At 33.0% G+C, this 18,321-nt stretch overlaps 1 protein-coding gene across 1 annotated transcript; it reads left to right on the forward strand.

Annotated features, from left to right (window-relative positions):
* The first annotated feature begins 1,888 nt into the window (after positions 1 to 1,888).
* Positions 1,889 to 3,889, forward strand: LOC114192049 (ammonium transporter 1 member 1-like). Its single transcript, XM_028081602.2, has one exon. The coding sequence runs from the start codon at positions 2,082 to 2,084 to the stop codon at positions 3,585 to 3,587; it is 1,506 nt and encodes a 501-aa protein (XP_027937403.2). The 5' UTR covers positions 1,889 to 2,081; the 3' UTR covers positions 3,588 to 3,889.
* The last annotated feature ends 14,432 nt before the right edge of the window (positions 3,890 to 18,321 follow it).

Genomic DNA, 18,321 nt, shown 5'->3' on the forward strand with positions numbered 1-18,321 from the left:
ACGATGTCTGCTGAACTTACAATTGGCACATGTAATTTTAAGTTTAATTCTATACACAGGATTACATTAACTATTTGGAAATATATCCTTTTTCAATTTTAATATAACTTTTTTTAATAAGAAAATACATATAGTCTCTAAAAATATTAACTTTAACTTCAAGAAAAATAAAATAAAATTAATTTACAATAAATTCTTTTTAGAATATTTTATTATCATTAAATTTTAAGTTTCTCATATTTTAAATTAAATTTTATTAAATTCTTTAATTTATTAAACATGTATATTGAGTAGATTTAGAGATCATGCATATGACATCTCCCATTCCTATCTCACAGAAGATATAGTTATATAAATATTAAGGCAATATTAAGCGGGACAACTCTATGTTGCGGGTTACAATTGAATCGTGACTCTTGAACTGTTACACTCTTAAATAGAAATAGTTACGTAACACCTATAACTTTTGGTTTAGTGGGAAACACTTGATCCTAACAATTGGTATCATAATCAAATTAGGCAATTGTTAAAAGGAGAAATTGTTGCACGTTGCAAGTATAGTCAACCACTAAATTCCAACTATAGAACCTCCAACTCACAATTAAACATTTTCTACATTAGTAGGGTTCTAGAGGAGGTATTTCTTCCTTGGAAATCCCCACATTATGCACAAAGCATACTAACAAACATAAAAATTCATTTCAACCTACAAACTCATCTCATATCATCAATCACCTATTATTTATTTAAATTTACATGTTAATAATTCATCATTATTTTTTATTGAATTAACATAATATTCAGATACGATATTTCTAGTAATTACATCAAAATGACGAAAAGCATTTCACTAACTACAAACCCAAAAATGCAAAACAAATGATACATTTGGCTCTAATGAGTGTCCTATGCTCTTTTCAAGTTAAAAACAGTACCAATTCATATAAAATGACTCATTAGTAGCCTAGGATACTACTTTATGACTTGAATTCAAACTTCACACATCAAAAATCAAATGAACATGCAACTCACATTCAATCACTTTTATTCATCATACTCAATCAATTATAACATGCAATCTACAACATATTTCACACAGTTAATTTTCACATCAATCATCATTATAATTCATATTTCATTAGTACAATTATAAATTCAAAGTAGCTCCCTTTACTTTGGTTAAACTTTGCTTTTTTCCAGTTGCTTCTTATACTTTTATTTCTCATAAAAATTATCTAATTAGACAAATAAAATATTGATTAAAAATCTAAACATATCATGATCATAAAAAAACAAAAATTCACTTTGAACACATTTAATCCACATACATTGGGGTAGCACATAAATAAACTCAAAGAGTCAAAACCACTTCAAAAAGATAAAAATTAGAACTTATTATCTTATTCACTCTAATTCAGTGTATATGGGAAGAAGTTTGTTAAAATAATATTCTTCCTATTAATATAACAAAATAATTGTCTCCGCTATACACTAATTTGATATTCCTGGGATAGACTCGTTCATTAATTAACCCTATTATTTTTTATATGTAACTCTTATCATTAATAATATCAAGATTTGTTAAATTGGAATGTTTTCCACATTAATTAATATATAATTAATTTTTAGATTAGATTTAAATCAGAAATGATTTTATAAGTCTGCTCTTTATTTTCTTAATCTAATAATTAAAAATGAGATACTTCTTACGATAATAGTAATAACAATAATAATATATTATTATTAGATTCCCGTACACTGTGTCCACACGATACTTACTAAAACAGATATTTTATGTAAAACAAAGTAGGTGCAGTGATGAAAGAAAAATAAAAAGTTGAGAAGCAAAAGAAACCTTAAAGAAAGAAAACCGTGATTCCATTTTCCAACTTTTAAATTAATTTCCGCGAATCTGAACCTTTGAAAAGTCACCTCTCTCACTCTCTCTCTTATTCTAAAGTGCACACAATTTGACTTCAACCACTATCTCTATTTATACTCAGACACTATCTTCTCCGTTTCAAAGTGTTCCCATTCCACTCCCCCAACCGGAACGCTGCGTTTCAACCACAACCTTAACCATGTCGCAGCAAACCTGTTCGGCGGACCAGCTAGCCCAACTTTTTGGCCCAAACACAACCAACGCCCAAGCGGCGGCCACGCTAATCTGCGACCAGTTCGCCGCCGTGGGTAGGAATTTCACCGACGCAGGCTATGCCATCGACAACACCTACCTCCTCTTCTCCGCGTACCTCGTCTTCTCCATGCAGCTTGGCTTCGCCATGCTCTGTGCCGGCTCGGTCCGTGCCAAGAACACCATGAACATCATGCTCACCAACGTGCTCGACGCCGCCGCCGGCGGTATCTTCTACTACCTCTTCGGCTTTGCCTTCGCCTTCGGCTCCCCTTCCAACGGCTTCATCGGGAAACACTACTTCGGCCTCACAGACCTCCACTCCGACAATTTAGACTACAGCAACTTCCTTTACCAGTGGGCCTTCGCCATCGCCGCCGCCGGCATCACCAGCGGCTCCATCGCCGAGCGAACGCAGTTCGTCGCCTACCTAATCTACTCTTCCTTCCTCACCGGCTTCGTCTATCCGGTAGTCTCTCACTGGTTCTGGTCCCCTGACGGTTGGGCATCCGCGTTCAACGTAGGCAATCTTTTATTCTCCACCGGTGTAATCGACTTCGCCGGCTCCGGCGTTGTCCACATGGTCGGCGGTGTGGCGGGACTCTGGGGCGCGCTTATCGAGGGTCCACGAATCGGCCGATTCGACCACGCGGGACGCGCGGTGGCCTTACGTGGGCACAGCGCCTCGTTAGTCGTGCTTGGAACCTTCATGCTGTGGTTCGGTTGGTACGGTTTCAACCCTGGTTCATTCAACAAAATCTTAGTCCCTTATGGCTCAGGGAACAAGTATGGTCAATGGAGCGCGGTTGGGAGAACCGCGGTTACCACAACTCTGGCAGGGTCAACGGCGGCGTTGACCACGCTCTTCGGGAAACGCCTGATATCTGGTCACTGGAACGTCACCGATGTCTGCAACGGTTTGCTGGGCGGGTTCGCCGCCATCACAGCCGGTTGTTCTGTGGTGGAGCCGTGGGCGGCTATCGTGTGTGGTTTTGTGGCGTCCCTTGTTCTGATCGCGTGTAACAAACTGGCGGAGAAGGTTAGGTTTGACGATCCCTTGGAGGCGGCGCAGTTGCATGGAGGGTGTGGCGCGTGGGGGGTGATCTTCACGGCGCTGTTCGCGAAGAAGGAGTACGTATTTCAGGTTTACGGGGGAGAGTCGAGGCCGTACGGGTTGTTTATGGGTGGCGGAGGGAAGTTGTTGGCGGCGCACGTGATTCAGATTTTGGTGATTGTTGGGTGGGTTAGTGCCACCATGGGGCCTCTCTTCTGGGGGTTGAAAAAATTGAAGCTTTTGAGGATTTCGTCGGAGGATGAACTGGCGGGTATGGATCTGACCCGGCATGGAGGGTTTGCCTACGCCTATGAGGATGATGAGACTCACAGGCATGGGATTCAGTTGAGAAAGGTTGAACCCAACGCCTCTACTCCCACCACTGATGGGGGATTATGATTGAGATGAAGACGATGACGATGACGATGGTAGGTTCTGTTTTGGATTTTGTTATTTTTGTTCGGTTGTTGTAGATTTTTTGTTGTAGGATGGTAAATCTTGTTAATGGTCGTACATTGAACTCAAAGCGAAAAGATTCCAGAGAAAGATGCGAACGTGTCTGTGTTGGGGTTGGTCCTGTCTAGGTTGCTGTTCCTGGACTTGACAAATGGCTGTATAAACATTTTATTTTATTTTATTTACGCCTTTCTCTAATTTATTTCCCTGTTTTTATATCATAAAAACATTTTTTATTATCTTCACCGATGAAAATTGTGATTTTTATTTATGGCATCGTGTTTTGTCAATGCAATTCAAATCACTATGATGATTTTTCTTTCAATTTTATATTTTAATATATATATTTGTGATTAATGTATTTTCTTTTTGTACTTCCCGTTTTTCTTCCCACTCCACTTATCGCATAGTGACCACTTTCTTTGACGTTTACCAACAACCATTATGTTCACCCAGTAACGGCTCACGTAATGACCAATTTATTTTCATATAAAGTTAATTTTGGAATAGTTTGATTTATGTATGAATGTTTTTGTTCTAAAAGTAAAATATTTTTTCAAATTAAGAATATAATTTTAGAGTATCTAAAGTTGTTGTAACATAAATTCAATTTTAAATTTAAAATAATTCTTTAATAATGAATGTGTGTCATCTTGTCTTTCATGATATTTGTTTAGGAAGATTGAGCCAATCGCGCCTTCCACCTCCATCACACATATGCATGACGATTATTTAGGTTCTTTTTTGTCTCTCTTTTAGATTTTTTTAGTACATTTTTCTCTGTCTGTAGAATGGTTATTCAGATATACATAAAAAGAAGTAAGAGATTTTGTTAAAAGGTTTAATTGTTCCAAAAGTTGGTTCTCCACATGACTCGGAAGTAAAATTATTTGATTTATGGGTTTCTTTTTCATGCCTTTGTTTTTTTTTTTCTTCTAATTTTTGTCTCTTTTGCAACCTGATATTTTTGTTTTTAAAACATAATTTAAAAAATTTCCAACCATAGTGATTTTTTCTTTACCTTTTGAGGTTATATAAAAAAGTGATGTTTGTTAATTGGCCATGTGATTACGTGAACAGTGGTGGGTGGTACCGTTGGCTTTCATCTTCAATGGTTTTTGTTTGAACGTGAAAAGTGGTGTTTGGGAGTTAACATAAAACTATAAAGTCGCTTTCATTTCCAAAAGTATTGTGTCTTCATTTCTATGAGCAAAAATGTTTAATGCCAAACAATGCAAATTAAAAGGTTTTGAGGTAGTTAATGAAGGTTTACCAACACTGATATGAGTTTGAAATGTAAGCCACTTGTTCAGAAAACCTTTCACGTGACAATTGAGATTTATTATTTGTTTATTTTGTTTATTTTTTAGAATCAATCGGAGAAAGTAGATTTGTTGATCAAAGCACTAATTAAAGAATTTCTATTGTGTTGAACGTCATTTTATATTTACTTTTACAATTATTTGGATTTGTATAAACTTGAATTTATCTGAAATTTATTTAAAATTTATGACAATGATTTATTTTATTTTATTTTATTTGAATTTATGATTAAATATTTATTTTTTAAATAATTTTGCAAACACCCGCGGGTACCCGTGGATACCCACAGATATAAAAAAAATAGGCGGATATCCGCATAACGGATACGCGACAGATATGAATACAGATACGGGATAGATATTTATCTAGCGGATAAGGTACGGAAAAACTACTATCCGTACCCTACCCGCCCCGTTGAGATCCCTAGAAATGATTATTTAGATTGAATGATATTACTTAAAGCACATGACATTATACTCTATTTTATTATATTGATTAGTGATTACAATGTATTTTAAATTAAGTGATGTTTCGTATATTTATGGATATATCTTATTAATAGTTATTAATGCAATTTAATTTTGAATTATTTTCAACACTTTATTACATGAAGATGATTCTACTTGAATGTATGATGTTATTAATTTTTTTTCATATTTTATTTGTATTAAGTATGTTGCATGAATAAGAATACCATTAAACCTATTTTCATGGAACAGAACCCATGATGTTGTTCACATATTCTACAGTACTTCTATGACCACTCTGCTCTAGGGAAACTTATTACATGAGCCACATGGGTCACATGGCTTCTTCTGAAGTCGATGCAGATGAAGGAGACTTCTGAGGAGAGGCTGACAATGAAGTCTTTTTTTTATGATTTTTTTATTTATTTATGCATTCTTAATCTTGTTTTGTTAAAGGAATAAAATAATAAGAAGTGAAAGCGTAATTTAAGTTTATAATAAGGTTTTTATGTTATAAATTTATTTTATATTTAATAAGTGTAAAATATATTTTGTCTTGTTATGGTTTGATTTATTTTTGAAAGGTATAATTAGTAATTTAGTTTATATTCATGTTTTTAATTCAATTTGGATATTATATTATTTTGATTCGATTAAGTTTTAATTTTTATAAAAAGACTTTACCTTGTGGTTGAATGATAGATTTCAATAATTTAAAAAAAAAATGAAATATTTAGTGATTGAATTACTTGTAATTGAATTCTCTGTCTTTTTTAAATAATTAGTTTGGATGATTGAAATATTTTACATTTCAATTTTCTTGTTTGGATAAAACACTTAGACTTGGAACAACTCAACTTGACCTTTGACCCGAGTCGACTTGGTTTGACCTATGACACAGACGACTAGGCTTAACCTTCAATCCGGACCAACTCGGTTCAAAAACCATTTTGTCTCAACCTTTGGTTAGGGCCAACTTGGCTTGACATTTGGCCAAGGCTGACCTAGCTCAACCATTAGCCCAAGTTGCCTTGGATATAGTCATCTCATCTTGACATTCAACCCGAGTTGACTTGTCTCGACCTTCGACTCAGGCTGGCTAGTCTAGACCTTCAACCCAAGTCGACTCGACTCTACCTTCAGCCTAACTCGCTCAGCTATACCTTCGGCCAAAGTTGACTTGGCTCGACCTTCGATCTAGGTCAACTTAGCTCAACATTTGACCCGAGTCCGCTTGGCTCGAACTTCGACTCAGGCCCGCTTGACTCAACCTTCGGCTTGGGCCCACTCGACTCAGCTCAACTTTCAATCTAGATAGGACTCGGGTCGACCTTTGACGCGGGCTGACTCGATTCAACCTTCGACTCATCCTTCAGTTATATATACACACAAATTTAACTAGAAGACCAACATAAAACCATATACACCTATCCTTTTAATTAAAACCTAAAGTCTAAATGTGTTCAATATCTTAACAAACCCAATATGCATATTAAAATAAAATTCAATTACACGGAGTTGGAAGATGATAAATAAAATTGGATAACTATTTTGCATATATAAATAAGTCCAAAATGTATTATTATTATTATTATTGTGGTGAAAGGGAAAATAAGGAACTAGCAATTCTTTGTCTAAGAATTTAAAATGAAATCAATTAATGGATGAATGCCTATTTATTAGCACTAGGTCACCGTTATCACACCAAAAAAAAAGTTGATAGTTGTTTTGATCCCAAATCTTTAGTTGACTGTTATCGTTAGGGTCAATCACCGCACATCTAAGGTATTGTATGCTTTGGAGCCTAGGGAACCTTCACGGTTTGACCCTTAAAACATAGATCAACAAGTAAAAGAAAGAAGAAGTATTTAAACCGTCTTTGACTTCGACTCCTAAACGATTGGAACTATTGAGTGTACTGGAACATAAGTCCCCACAGTCGAGGTCTAAAAGGAATGAGAGTTCATCCCCAATGAAGAGATAAAGGGAATTGATAGTTCATCTTAGAACCTCGTTATTAGCCCCAAGTGAGTGTCAATGTTTCAATCTCAAGTTCGTCGACTGTCATCGTTAGGGTCAACCACGTATTTCTGAGGTATTATCCATTTTGGAAATTGGAGCTTCACCATGGTTTTATCCTTGAAAAACACTTCAAAAGGTAAAAGGTGGAATAAGTATTTAAATACTTTTGATCTCAACTACTAAATAATGTGAAACTATTGAATATACTCACAGTAAAAACTACTCGAGTTAGGATCTATAAATAAGTCATCAAATTTGAATTTCATATATAAAAGCAATAGAAAAAAAAATTCCATTAAAAATATCAATTCGGTTATACACCAATAAAATAATTAAAAATAATAATGAAATCGAAGAGTGATAATAAAACACGTGAGTTAGTCCATTATCAAAACATTTAACGATTAGAAAACCATTAACCATTTAGAGAGAAAAGAAAGTTATGAAGAAAATAAATAAATGAATTAATAAATATATATATATATATATATATATATATATATATATATATATATATATATATATATATATATATATATATATATATATATATATATATATATATATATATATATATATATATATATACGCTACATTTAAATAACATGGCCATTTTTTATTAGTAGGACTAATGAAACATCAATGTTGTAAAGTAGTTTCTAGCACACTCTTCCCGACATTAGTCCCAAATAAAGTAAGATTTACTTCACGTGATACAATCGTTTCAAGATCCCGTCACTATTAGTTGGCACTAAATCAATTTTTGCTAGCATGCCTTTACGGTTTTTAAATGACAATTTAATTATTTAATGAATGATATGTATCTTGTTAAATGTTATAATATAACTTAGTACTTTAACCTAAATTTATAATTCAAAAACTATATTTTAATCTAGTAATGTGATCGATTTGAGTAAATTTTATTTCAATATTATGGGTTGTTATTCAATACTCTTATTTGATTTAAATTTATTGTAATTTTTTGAAGTTTTAATCTAAGCATTTGAAGTATGTTTATTCTTTTGTTGGTAATTCTGTCAATAAATTTATATAAAAAATAACCCCAATTTTTTTGTTAAATCTGGTGAACTATTTTTTATAAATTAAATGAAAATAGACAAAAAAAATAAGAGAAGAAAGAGGAGGCGGTGGTGGTGACAAGAACGACAATGATAATGGAAAAGAAATAGATGAGAAAGAGAAGGAGGAGGATGAGGAGGATGATGAATCAAATGTGATAGATGTAATGATAACGACAATAACGAATGTGGCGTCAACGTTGAACACGAGAACAATGGTGATGTTAGCAACGACGAAAAACAACAGCGATGTTGGTTGTCAAAGAGTAGATGAAGATGACCAGGGCTCTTGATACCAATTTAGATAAATGAGATGAAAAAAAAAGCAATATATGTTTTCTACTCCGTTACAGTTTTTTACTAATGCATTTATAAGATACAAAGAAGAAACAAGACACTTATCTATAGAGTTGTCAACTTAACCCATGAGCCATTGGCTAACCCTAACCCACTCTTGAATAAGCTCCCTTTAAGGGGGCAAAGAAAACCCTAGCCCCCCAAAGTTGTCTCCCAAGTGGGCTAGGGTAAGGGCTAAGGTGAGCTTGACCCACTACAAGACTTTAACTAATTTTTAAAAACAATACATTTAGCTCACAACGAGACCAGGTTGAAGGTCGAGACGGGTCGACTTGGGCTAAAGGTCGAGACGGGTCGGCTTGGGCCAAAGGTCGAGACAAACAATCTCAAGTCGGCCAAAACGAAGGTTGAGAAGGGTCGATCCAAAATGAAGGTCAAAACAGGCGGGCCCAGGCTGAAGGTCAAGACTCTTGGCTCGAATCAAAAGTTTTAGATGGGCTACACAAGCCAAAGGTTGAGATAGGTCTGCTCAGGTCGAAGGTCGAGAAGGATCGATCTGGGACGATGGTCGAAACAGGCTGGCCTGGGCCAAAGGTCAACACGGGCTCCAATAGAAATTCAGTCGAGTTGGTCCCGCTCGAATTCTACAAAATCGACTCCAATTGAAATTCGATTGAGTTAACCCTTGCCGAAATTTGGCCAAGCCTGCTTAGCCAAATTTTAGACGAGTCGGCTCCGACCAAATTTTCTCCAAGTATACCCCATTCGAAATTTTGGCACATTTGGCCAATTCAATCTCGATTGAATTTTAGTCAGGTGAGTCTTGATCCAAGGTCTAATAATATATTAATACTTTTTTATATTTAAAAGAAAAATCATGAGTTAACTCTAATCCTCATAACTTTTATGAATATTTTGGTCCCGTGAGCTTTTTCAATAATAACCTTTTTCAATAATAACCTTTTGACCATGTCAATTGTTTTTATCCCCCATCTAGTAGATGGATCATGACAAAATCCTACCCGGTGGGCCAAATTGATAGTTGTACTTATCTAAAGCCCTGCTCCAAAAACTTAAACACGAAAAATAATAAAAGAAAACACTACATTTCAGTACAGTATGCATCATAACGTTTTATAAAAACTAATTCAATATTTTTAAAAATTAATAGTGATAAATGTAGGACAGGAAAAGGAGAGTATATGTGTGTAACTTTACAAAACTTTCAAAATGATTAACACAATTTGCTCATAATTTTTGTATATAATAATTTATAATTAAATAATAAGGTTTTCTCTTGTATCTTCTATTTTAACCATAGTGTAGTATATACAATGTTATCATTCTAATGCTCTTTTGAATGTTCCCTGTATTGAAATCTTCATACCGTACACGGAATATGGTTGGGCTTTTAAAGCAAAGAAAAGAAGTGTATGTTGAGAAAAAAGTGCACGATTCATAAGTTGACTTACCCTTCAAAAAGCTCTCTATTGTTAAGTACCCGAGCCAGATCACGTGCAAGACTTTGTTACGTACGAAACTTGGTGCTTATTAAACTCTTCTATTAAATGAAAGGAGCGCCTTTAAAATCTACCACATCATTTACCGCTTAAATATTAAATAGTGAAGCATTCAACAACGGTCTTTTTGGGCAATCATAAACTAATACTTTAAGTTTTGGCTCAGAACCTAATTTAATTTTTTTAAAACCCTAATCACAATATTTTACTTTTGGATAAGATGTGTATTCCTATAAACTTTAACTTTGTTAGATCAAAATGGTGAATCATTCAATCATGGGACTGAGTTTAGATTTCGGGTGTTCATTGAATCCGGTTTTCCATAATTTAATTTCGTAGACTTTAATCTAATTAGATTTAATTGAGTTTAATTTGTAATTAGGTCAAATTTGACAAAATCCAACCTAATTTACTTTTATACGAATTCAACCATGGGTTTAATATCAATTATTTAAGATTCATTCAAATGACTTACTTGCATAGATGTGTTATGGACAAATTGAGTTATATATTTTTTTCATATTTTTTAACTAATTTAGACAAACTTGTCTTGACTTATTTGTTTGTTTAAAAAGTTAATTAATCTTTTATAAAGATTGTGTTATTTTTCTAATTGGATTTATACTTAAAATTTACAAACTTTTAAACATCTTTACCTAATTAACTCAATCCAATTTAACCAATTTAAGAGTGGATTGAATTAACTTGTTTAATATATATATATATATATATATATATATATATATATATATATATATATATATATATATATATATTTCAACCTAACATTTCTTTTTATGAGCTACATAATGAATTTACTAAATCCTACCTAAACCAACCCATAAACACTCCTAATTTAGGTTTTAGTAAAACTACTCGATAGCAAAATACAAGTACTTTATACCTTTGGTAATTAAAAGTACTTAAAGTAGCTTATTATATCTAAATATTTGATAAAAATATATGGTAAAGTAGTTAATAAATAAAAAATGATTAAACATATATAATAATTTTAAATTTTTATAATACTTTTTTATTCAAGAAGGTTACTTCACAATTTTTTTTCTTTTTTTCTTTGTAAAGATATACAATATCTATGAAAGCTTCAACTAGCATTGAGTATGTATTTTCAACAATTTCTACAACATTTTGATAGCCAAAAATTGCCTTCATCTACACATGTTACTATCCCACACTAGTGTAAAATGGGCCTTTAACGTCACCATTTTAACGTCAGTCCACTAAACAGCCAACGTAAAAAATGATCGGTGGCATTTTTGTAAATAAAACACCAAAAATGACGTCGGCCCCACTGAACCCAGACGTTAATTGTCAAAATGACGTCGGCTCAATAATTTCGACGTTATTTGACGTCGGCCCACCCAAAACCCCGACGTCAATTAACGTCTGTGATGTTACCTTCGACGTTATTTAACGTCTGATAAGTTAAGCCCCGACTTCAAAATGCGTTTAACCTAACAGCACGAGACCCATTTCAATGCATTGTTATTTCACACTCCTCTTCCCCACCACTGCAGTGACGGCGACAAACCTTGTACGGTGAGTTTAAAATCGATCAAACTCAAATGTTTCTTGATTTCTTGCTTTCCCACCACCGTTCTTGCATTTTGAACCGATTATTTTAAGGATTTTCATATTGTTTTAGCCTTCAACGCTCCCTTTGTAGCAATGGCAACGACGAACCTTACGAGCTTCGACGATGAACCTTGAGAGCACCGCGACGACGACGAGAAACTATGGTTAGTTGGGTTTTATTGAACCCAAATGCATGGCTTGTGGACATTTTTGAAGGAAAATTTTGCGTTTTAAAGGCTAATTTCAGGCAACGCGAGACATCTCCCGTGGGCACCTCTTCAGCAGTAGTGACGAGGTTTTCAAGTCACCTCCAACTTCGTTCAAAAAATTGAGACATTTGGATATAAGATTAGTTTTTTGTTTCCATACACTTTAATTGCACAGTTGTGTCTTAATTGTATTATTTAGTTGCTAATTTTTTTTATTATATTACACAAATTTTTTAGCAATTTGAGGAACTTTTTTTGAAAAAAGTTTCTTATAGATTAATCAAATTATTATTATCAAAATTAGTTTATGAAATTTTCTGGAAATTATAAATGTTCTGTAAATTTTCCATTTTTCAGGTGTAGGAAAATTATAAAATAACAAAATTTAAAAGAAAAATAGCAGTTTTTAACGTCTGTTGTCGCACTGTCAAACGTTAAAAGACGTCGGACTGGACAACGATAGACGTTAAAAGACGTCAGGTTTGCACTCCGACGTCAATTTTGACGTCACCTGATATGACGTCGGAGTTTGCGTAGACATTAAAAGCTAAAAATAACAGACGTTAAAAGCCTTTTTGTGTTAGTGCCATTTCCTTCAATCGAAAATAGGAATGTTGATTAAAAACATACCAGGTCCCATCTGAACTTTGTTCTGGATACCTCTTGTTAGAGCAAAGAAAGAAACAATTGGCATACAAAGAATACAAAAACTATGGTCTTGATTTGGTGTGCATAGGTTACCACTTATGAGATGTACAAAGAGTATTTATAGGTACAATTTATAAAGTAACTAACACCATTTTTAACTGTTTTGAATCATATTCTAACACTTAAATCTTGAAAATTTTAATTGTCAAGGATGTTGTGTCATCTTTTTCTTTTTCTAATGGATCATGTAATGACATGTGTATGGTTGAGTTTGATGATGTGTTAATCTTACCGATCTTTATGGATCATCTAATTACATGTGTATGGTTACCTAATGTATAATAAATCAAGTCTAATGGTGCATTTATCTTATGAATCTTCAACATATTCTTTTAATTACTATCACATGGTTATTTTGTTTAGTCAATTAGGCTTTCAAATATTATGTTATGTAGTTAGTTATATTGTATCTAATTTATATATAGTCTAGTCTGACCAACAATTTGTGAGAAAGATCATATGTGTTTGTGTAATTTGTATTGACAATCTTTGTAATTCACTTATGTTTGAATGTGTATTATCTATGTAATCGTTGTATTCTATTATAATATGTGTTAATCAAGAACTATTTAGTAGATATATTGTTTTTTGGGTTAAATATATTTTTAGTTCTTAAACTATGCGAAATTGGAGATAGTCTTTTTAGTATATACAATTTAGTCCTCAAACTTAAAAAATGAGTGGGTATAATCCTTTTAACCTAACGACATCAACTTTTTTTTTGTATGTTAAACGATGTTCTAGACTAACATTTGAGCTGGAATGTGTGAAATAGTGTAAATAACTCAAACGTCAACCTGAAACATTGTTTAATAGTACAAAAGAAATTCACACAGTTGGATTTTAAGGACTATAAATATTCACTTTTAAAGTTTGAGAACCAAATTGTATCAAAGTTTGGAAATGAGCAAATTCCAATTTTGCATCCAAGTTTAAGGGAGTAAAAATATATTTAACCTTTATTTTTTTTCTTATCATATAATGTGTTTGTTCTTTCCTTATTCATTATTTTCAACATTTACAAAATTGTAGGATGCTTCGTATGTGTTTCTATGTGAACTTCTTAATCGATTACCTAACAAATTGTTATTAGAACTTTAATTCTAATATGTTTCGAATCCATAGATGGTTGGTCCTAATCAAGATTAGTCCTCTTTATGTGTTTCTTTTGTTATGAAGAAAGTCAACACAATCGAGATTGAGAAGTTCAGAAGAAATAAAAATTTCAATTTGTATCGCACTCAAGTGCATGTTTTATTAAAGAAATAAGGAGTTTAGATGTCCCCTAGTGCACATTTGGATTTTGAAGAATTACCTCTAAGAATTCAAAAGAAATAAGTTTAATGTACAATCATCGTGTATGAATGACTCATACAAGACCTCTCCCATTATTCTTTTAACAACATTTGATATATACAAAGTTTTTATAACTTAGGTGAACAAACATTTGGTTCTAAAATAACTTAAGTCTATACTAGTATAGGCTTTAATTTTTTAAAGAACCGAAGTCTATAGTTGAACAAATATTTTTAACAATACCACCAATAGTACTTTTATAAAAAAAATTATTTATTTTTGTATATGTATCGTAAAAGCATGAAAATTTGTTTGTTTATGGTTCATTTGGCGATATTAAATTTTGATTTATTTTTTTTAAATACCACAATAGACTTTGGTTGTTTCTCAAAATTGAAGTCTATTCCTTTATTTTTTATATAATATTTTACTATTTTGGGCTTCGATTTTAAAGACAACTAAAGTTTAATGTTGAAGTTTTTGCTTCGGTTCAAAATTGAAGCCAAAAGACCCACATTTTTTTTATCTTGTCTTGTTATACTTCGTTTGAGAACAAAAATATTATGTTAAAAATAACCGATATCAAAACCTTTAGTTGCAATATATATATATATATATATATATATATATATATATATATATATATATATATATATATTTTGATTCTTTAGCCAATATAAAAAAAATCCTCATTATAGTAATTAGCATACTTAAAATAATTTTATAATTTATTTTGAAATGTAATCAATAGTCATACAAAATTTTATTTTATAGAATAAGTTCAAGAAAACTATTATAGATACAAAGAAAAAGTAAATTAATCTTCACATTATTGGGAAAGAATTCCAAGAAAATCGAGAATAGTTGAAAATGCACCAAACCTATGTTGAATGATGCATTAAGCACCCAAGTTGTCCTTTATTATCAATTTCAACTCTGTGAAGAATGAAGGGACTCCCTTCAAGGGAGACCACATATGAATATATCTAGTTTGAGTGGGAGTGAATCCTATCTAATAACATTACCACCACTTAGAAGATCTTAGCCATTCATTACTATTTTAATTTTATCAGATAAAAAAAAAATTCAGAAGTTAATGGTAGAATGATAGAAGTTCACCATCTCACGTTGTTTCTCCACTGAAGAAAATCCGAATCCTAGTTGGAGTGGAGTTGCCAAACTTGACCCAAAGTCGTTATAGTCTTACACATGTGATGTGATGATCACTTTAGTGACTTTAGTGTTCTGATTTACCTTAAAAATAATTCAAAAATAGATAAAAGTTATTGTATTTAAATATAAGTGAGGAAAAATATTTGGTATCAAAAGTGTTATTCTTTAATTTTTGTTTAAAATGATCACATGAGATTGTTAATAGGTAGGGAAGTAATTCGAAGTAAGTGTAAAACTTAATTAAGGATCTTTAAGATTTATAATTCTCACACGATAAATCATAATAGAGCACTAACCTTGATCCATGAGAGATCCTGTGAATATGCGTTCTTCAGTTTATAATCTTGTGTGCTCTTCAACCACCGTTTCCCAATCTATCTTTTTACCTTTCTTTCTCTTCTCACACGTACTTGATGGGTTACAGTGAAAAGAACCTTATGGCCAGAGACAGAACCCCAATTCCTTTTATAAACCAACGTCCATCAAGTTGGTTTTTATTTTATCTTTATCTTTATTTTATTTTATTGTCACTTCCCATAATAATAACCAATAAGTCTTTATATTTTATTAAATCACAATTGGGCCCATCATAATATTTCAAATGAGTCACTAATAGAATTAATTCGTCAATTAATTCTAACATTCTCCCACTTGACTCATATGATGTCATAACATTATGTGATTTAATACATAAACATAATGCGCAATAAAAGACCTTGCATAAATTGGTTCCATCATTATTCATAATTAAAGATACAAAAATAATAAGAGTCATGGCGGTCACACATCATTTGATCGACATGATCCCTTCCATGTACTACTATATCATCCCTTTCTCCTTAATATGACCTTAAAAACGAGAAGTCCATAATGGGTTCAAACATAATGTCATTTTACAAAATAATAACATAACATAATTTGTTTTCTTCATCATAATTTGCATGCATAAACATAAAGAAGAAAACACAGATTTCAGAAATTTATACATTAGGGAGCTCAAAGTGTCACATAAACATTCAAAACATTAACATTCAACATTTAACATTCACTAGTAGACATAATGCCCATATTCTTTACATGACCAGCATACAATTTGGGCGGTAACCCTTTTGTTAAAGGGTCAGCAATCATAAGATCTGTGCTAATATGTTCTATTGACACTTTACGTTTCTGAACTTCTTCTTTAACGGCAAAGTATTTCAACTCCATATGTTTAGCACCTTTAGAATACTTGTCGTTTTTAGAAAAGAAGACTGCTGCAGAATTATCACAATAAATTTTCAGCGGCTTGGAAATACTGTCGACTACTCCAAGTCCTGAAATAAAGTTCCGCAACCAATTAGCCTGAACTGTGGCCTCAAAGCATGCCACAAATTCAGCTTCCATGGTGGATGCAGCAATGACAGACTGCTTCGCACTTTTCCATGAAATCGCTCCTCCGGCTAAAAGATACACATAACCAAATGTAGACTTTCTTGTATCCACACAGCCGGCAAAGTCTGAATCTGTATAACCTATCACCTCAAGGTGATCAGATTTTCTATAAGTAAGCATGTGATTTTTTGTTCCTTGTAGGTATCTTAAAACTTTCTTTGCAGCTTTCCAATGCTCCAGACCTGGATTACTTTGGTATCTACCAAGCATACCAACTGCAAAGCTAATATCTGGCCTCGTACAGGTTTGAGCATACATCAAACTCCCAACAACAGATGCATAAGGGATATTTTCCATCTGTTTCCGTTCCAAATCATTCTTTGGACATTGCATGAGACTAAACTTGTCTCCTTTCTGTATTGGAACAGGAGATGCTGAACATTTATCCATTCTGAATCTCTCTAAAACTTTATTAATATATGCATTCTGAGACAAACCTAACAATCCTTGTGATCTGTCACGGAATATTTCTATTCCTATCACATAGTATGCCTCACCCATATCTTTCATTTCAAAGTTATTAGAGAGAAACCTCTTAGTCTCACTTAATAGACCAAGATCATTAGTCGCAAGCAAGATATCATCAACATACAGAATCAGAAATATAAACTTACTCCCACTGACCTTCAGATATATACACCGATCAACGGTGTTTTCCTTAAATCCAAAGGACACAATAGTATCATTGAACTTAAGATACCATTGCCGAGAAGCTTGTTTAAGTCCATATATCGATCTCTTAAGTTTACACACCATGTGCTCCTTTCCTTCTTCAGCGAACCCCACCGGTTGGTCCATATAGACATCCTCTTCTAAATTCCCATTCAGAAAAGCAGTTTTAACATCCATTTGATGCAACTCAAGATCATAATGAGCTACTAATGCCATGATAATTCTAAAAGAATCTTTCTTAGAAACAGGCGAAAATGTTTCCTTATAGTCAATGCCATCTTTCTGAGTAAAACCTTTGGCAACAAGACGGGCCTTGTAACGTTCAATATTGCCTTGAGAGTCACGCTTAGTCTTAAAGACCCATTTACACCCAACTCTCTTGCATCCTTCTGGCAATTCCACAAGGTCCCATACGTCATTATGTGCCATTGATTTAAGCTCATCTTTCATGGCATCTAACCATTTATCAGAATTATCACCATTAATGGCTTCTGAAAAAGGAATTGGATCATTATCAATACTTAAGTCATTTTCTGACTCTTGTAGATAAACCACATAATCATTCGAAATAGCAGACTTTCTATCTCTGTGAGATCTTCTTAATACTATTTCTTGTGGTTGTTCTACTATCGGTTCATTGTTAACCTCGGGATCATTAATTTGTTGTTCTTCTTGATTGTTGTGAGTTTCTACAACATGTGGAACAACTCTTGATAAAGAAGTACTAGTTATAGGAACTTGTACTCTAACTTCCTTGATCTCCACATTTCGTGAAGCTTCACTCCCACTGGTTTCGCCATTTTCAATGAACCGAGCATTTCCAGTTTCAACGATTCTAGTACTATGGGTAGGACAGTAAAACATGTACCCCTTTGATTTTT

Source organism: Vigna unguiculata, chromosome 7, assembly GCF_037176805.1.
Source record: "Vigna unguiculata cultivar grain cowpea cultivar isolate G323 ecotype 2 chromosome 7, ASM3717680v1, whole genome shotgun sequence".
Taxonomy (NCBI): Eukaryota; Viridiplantae; Streptophyta; class Magnoliopsida; order Fabales; family Fabaceae; genus Vigna; species Vigna unguiculata.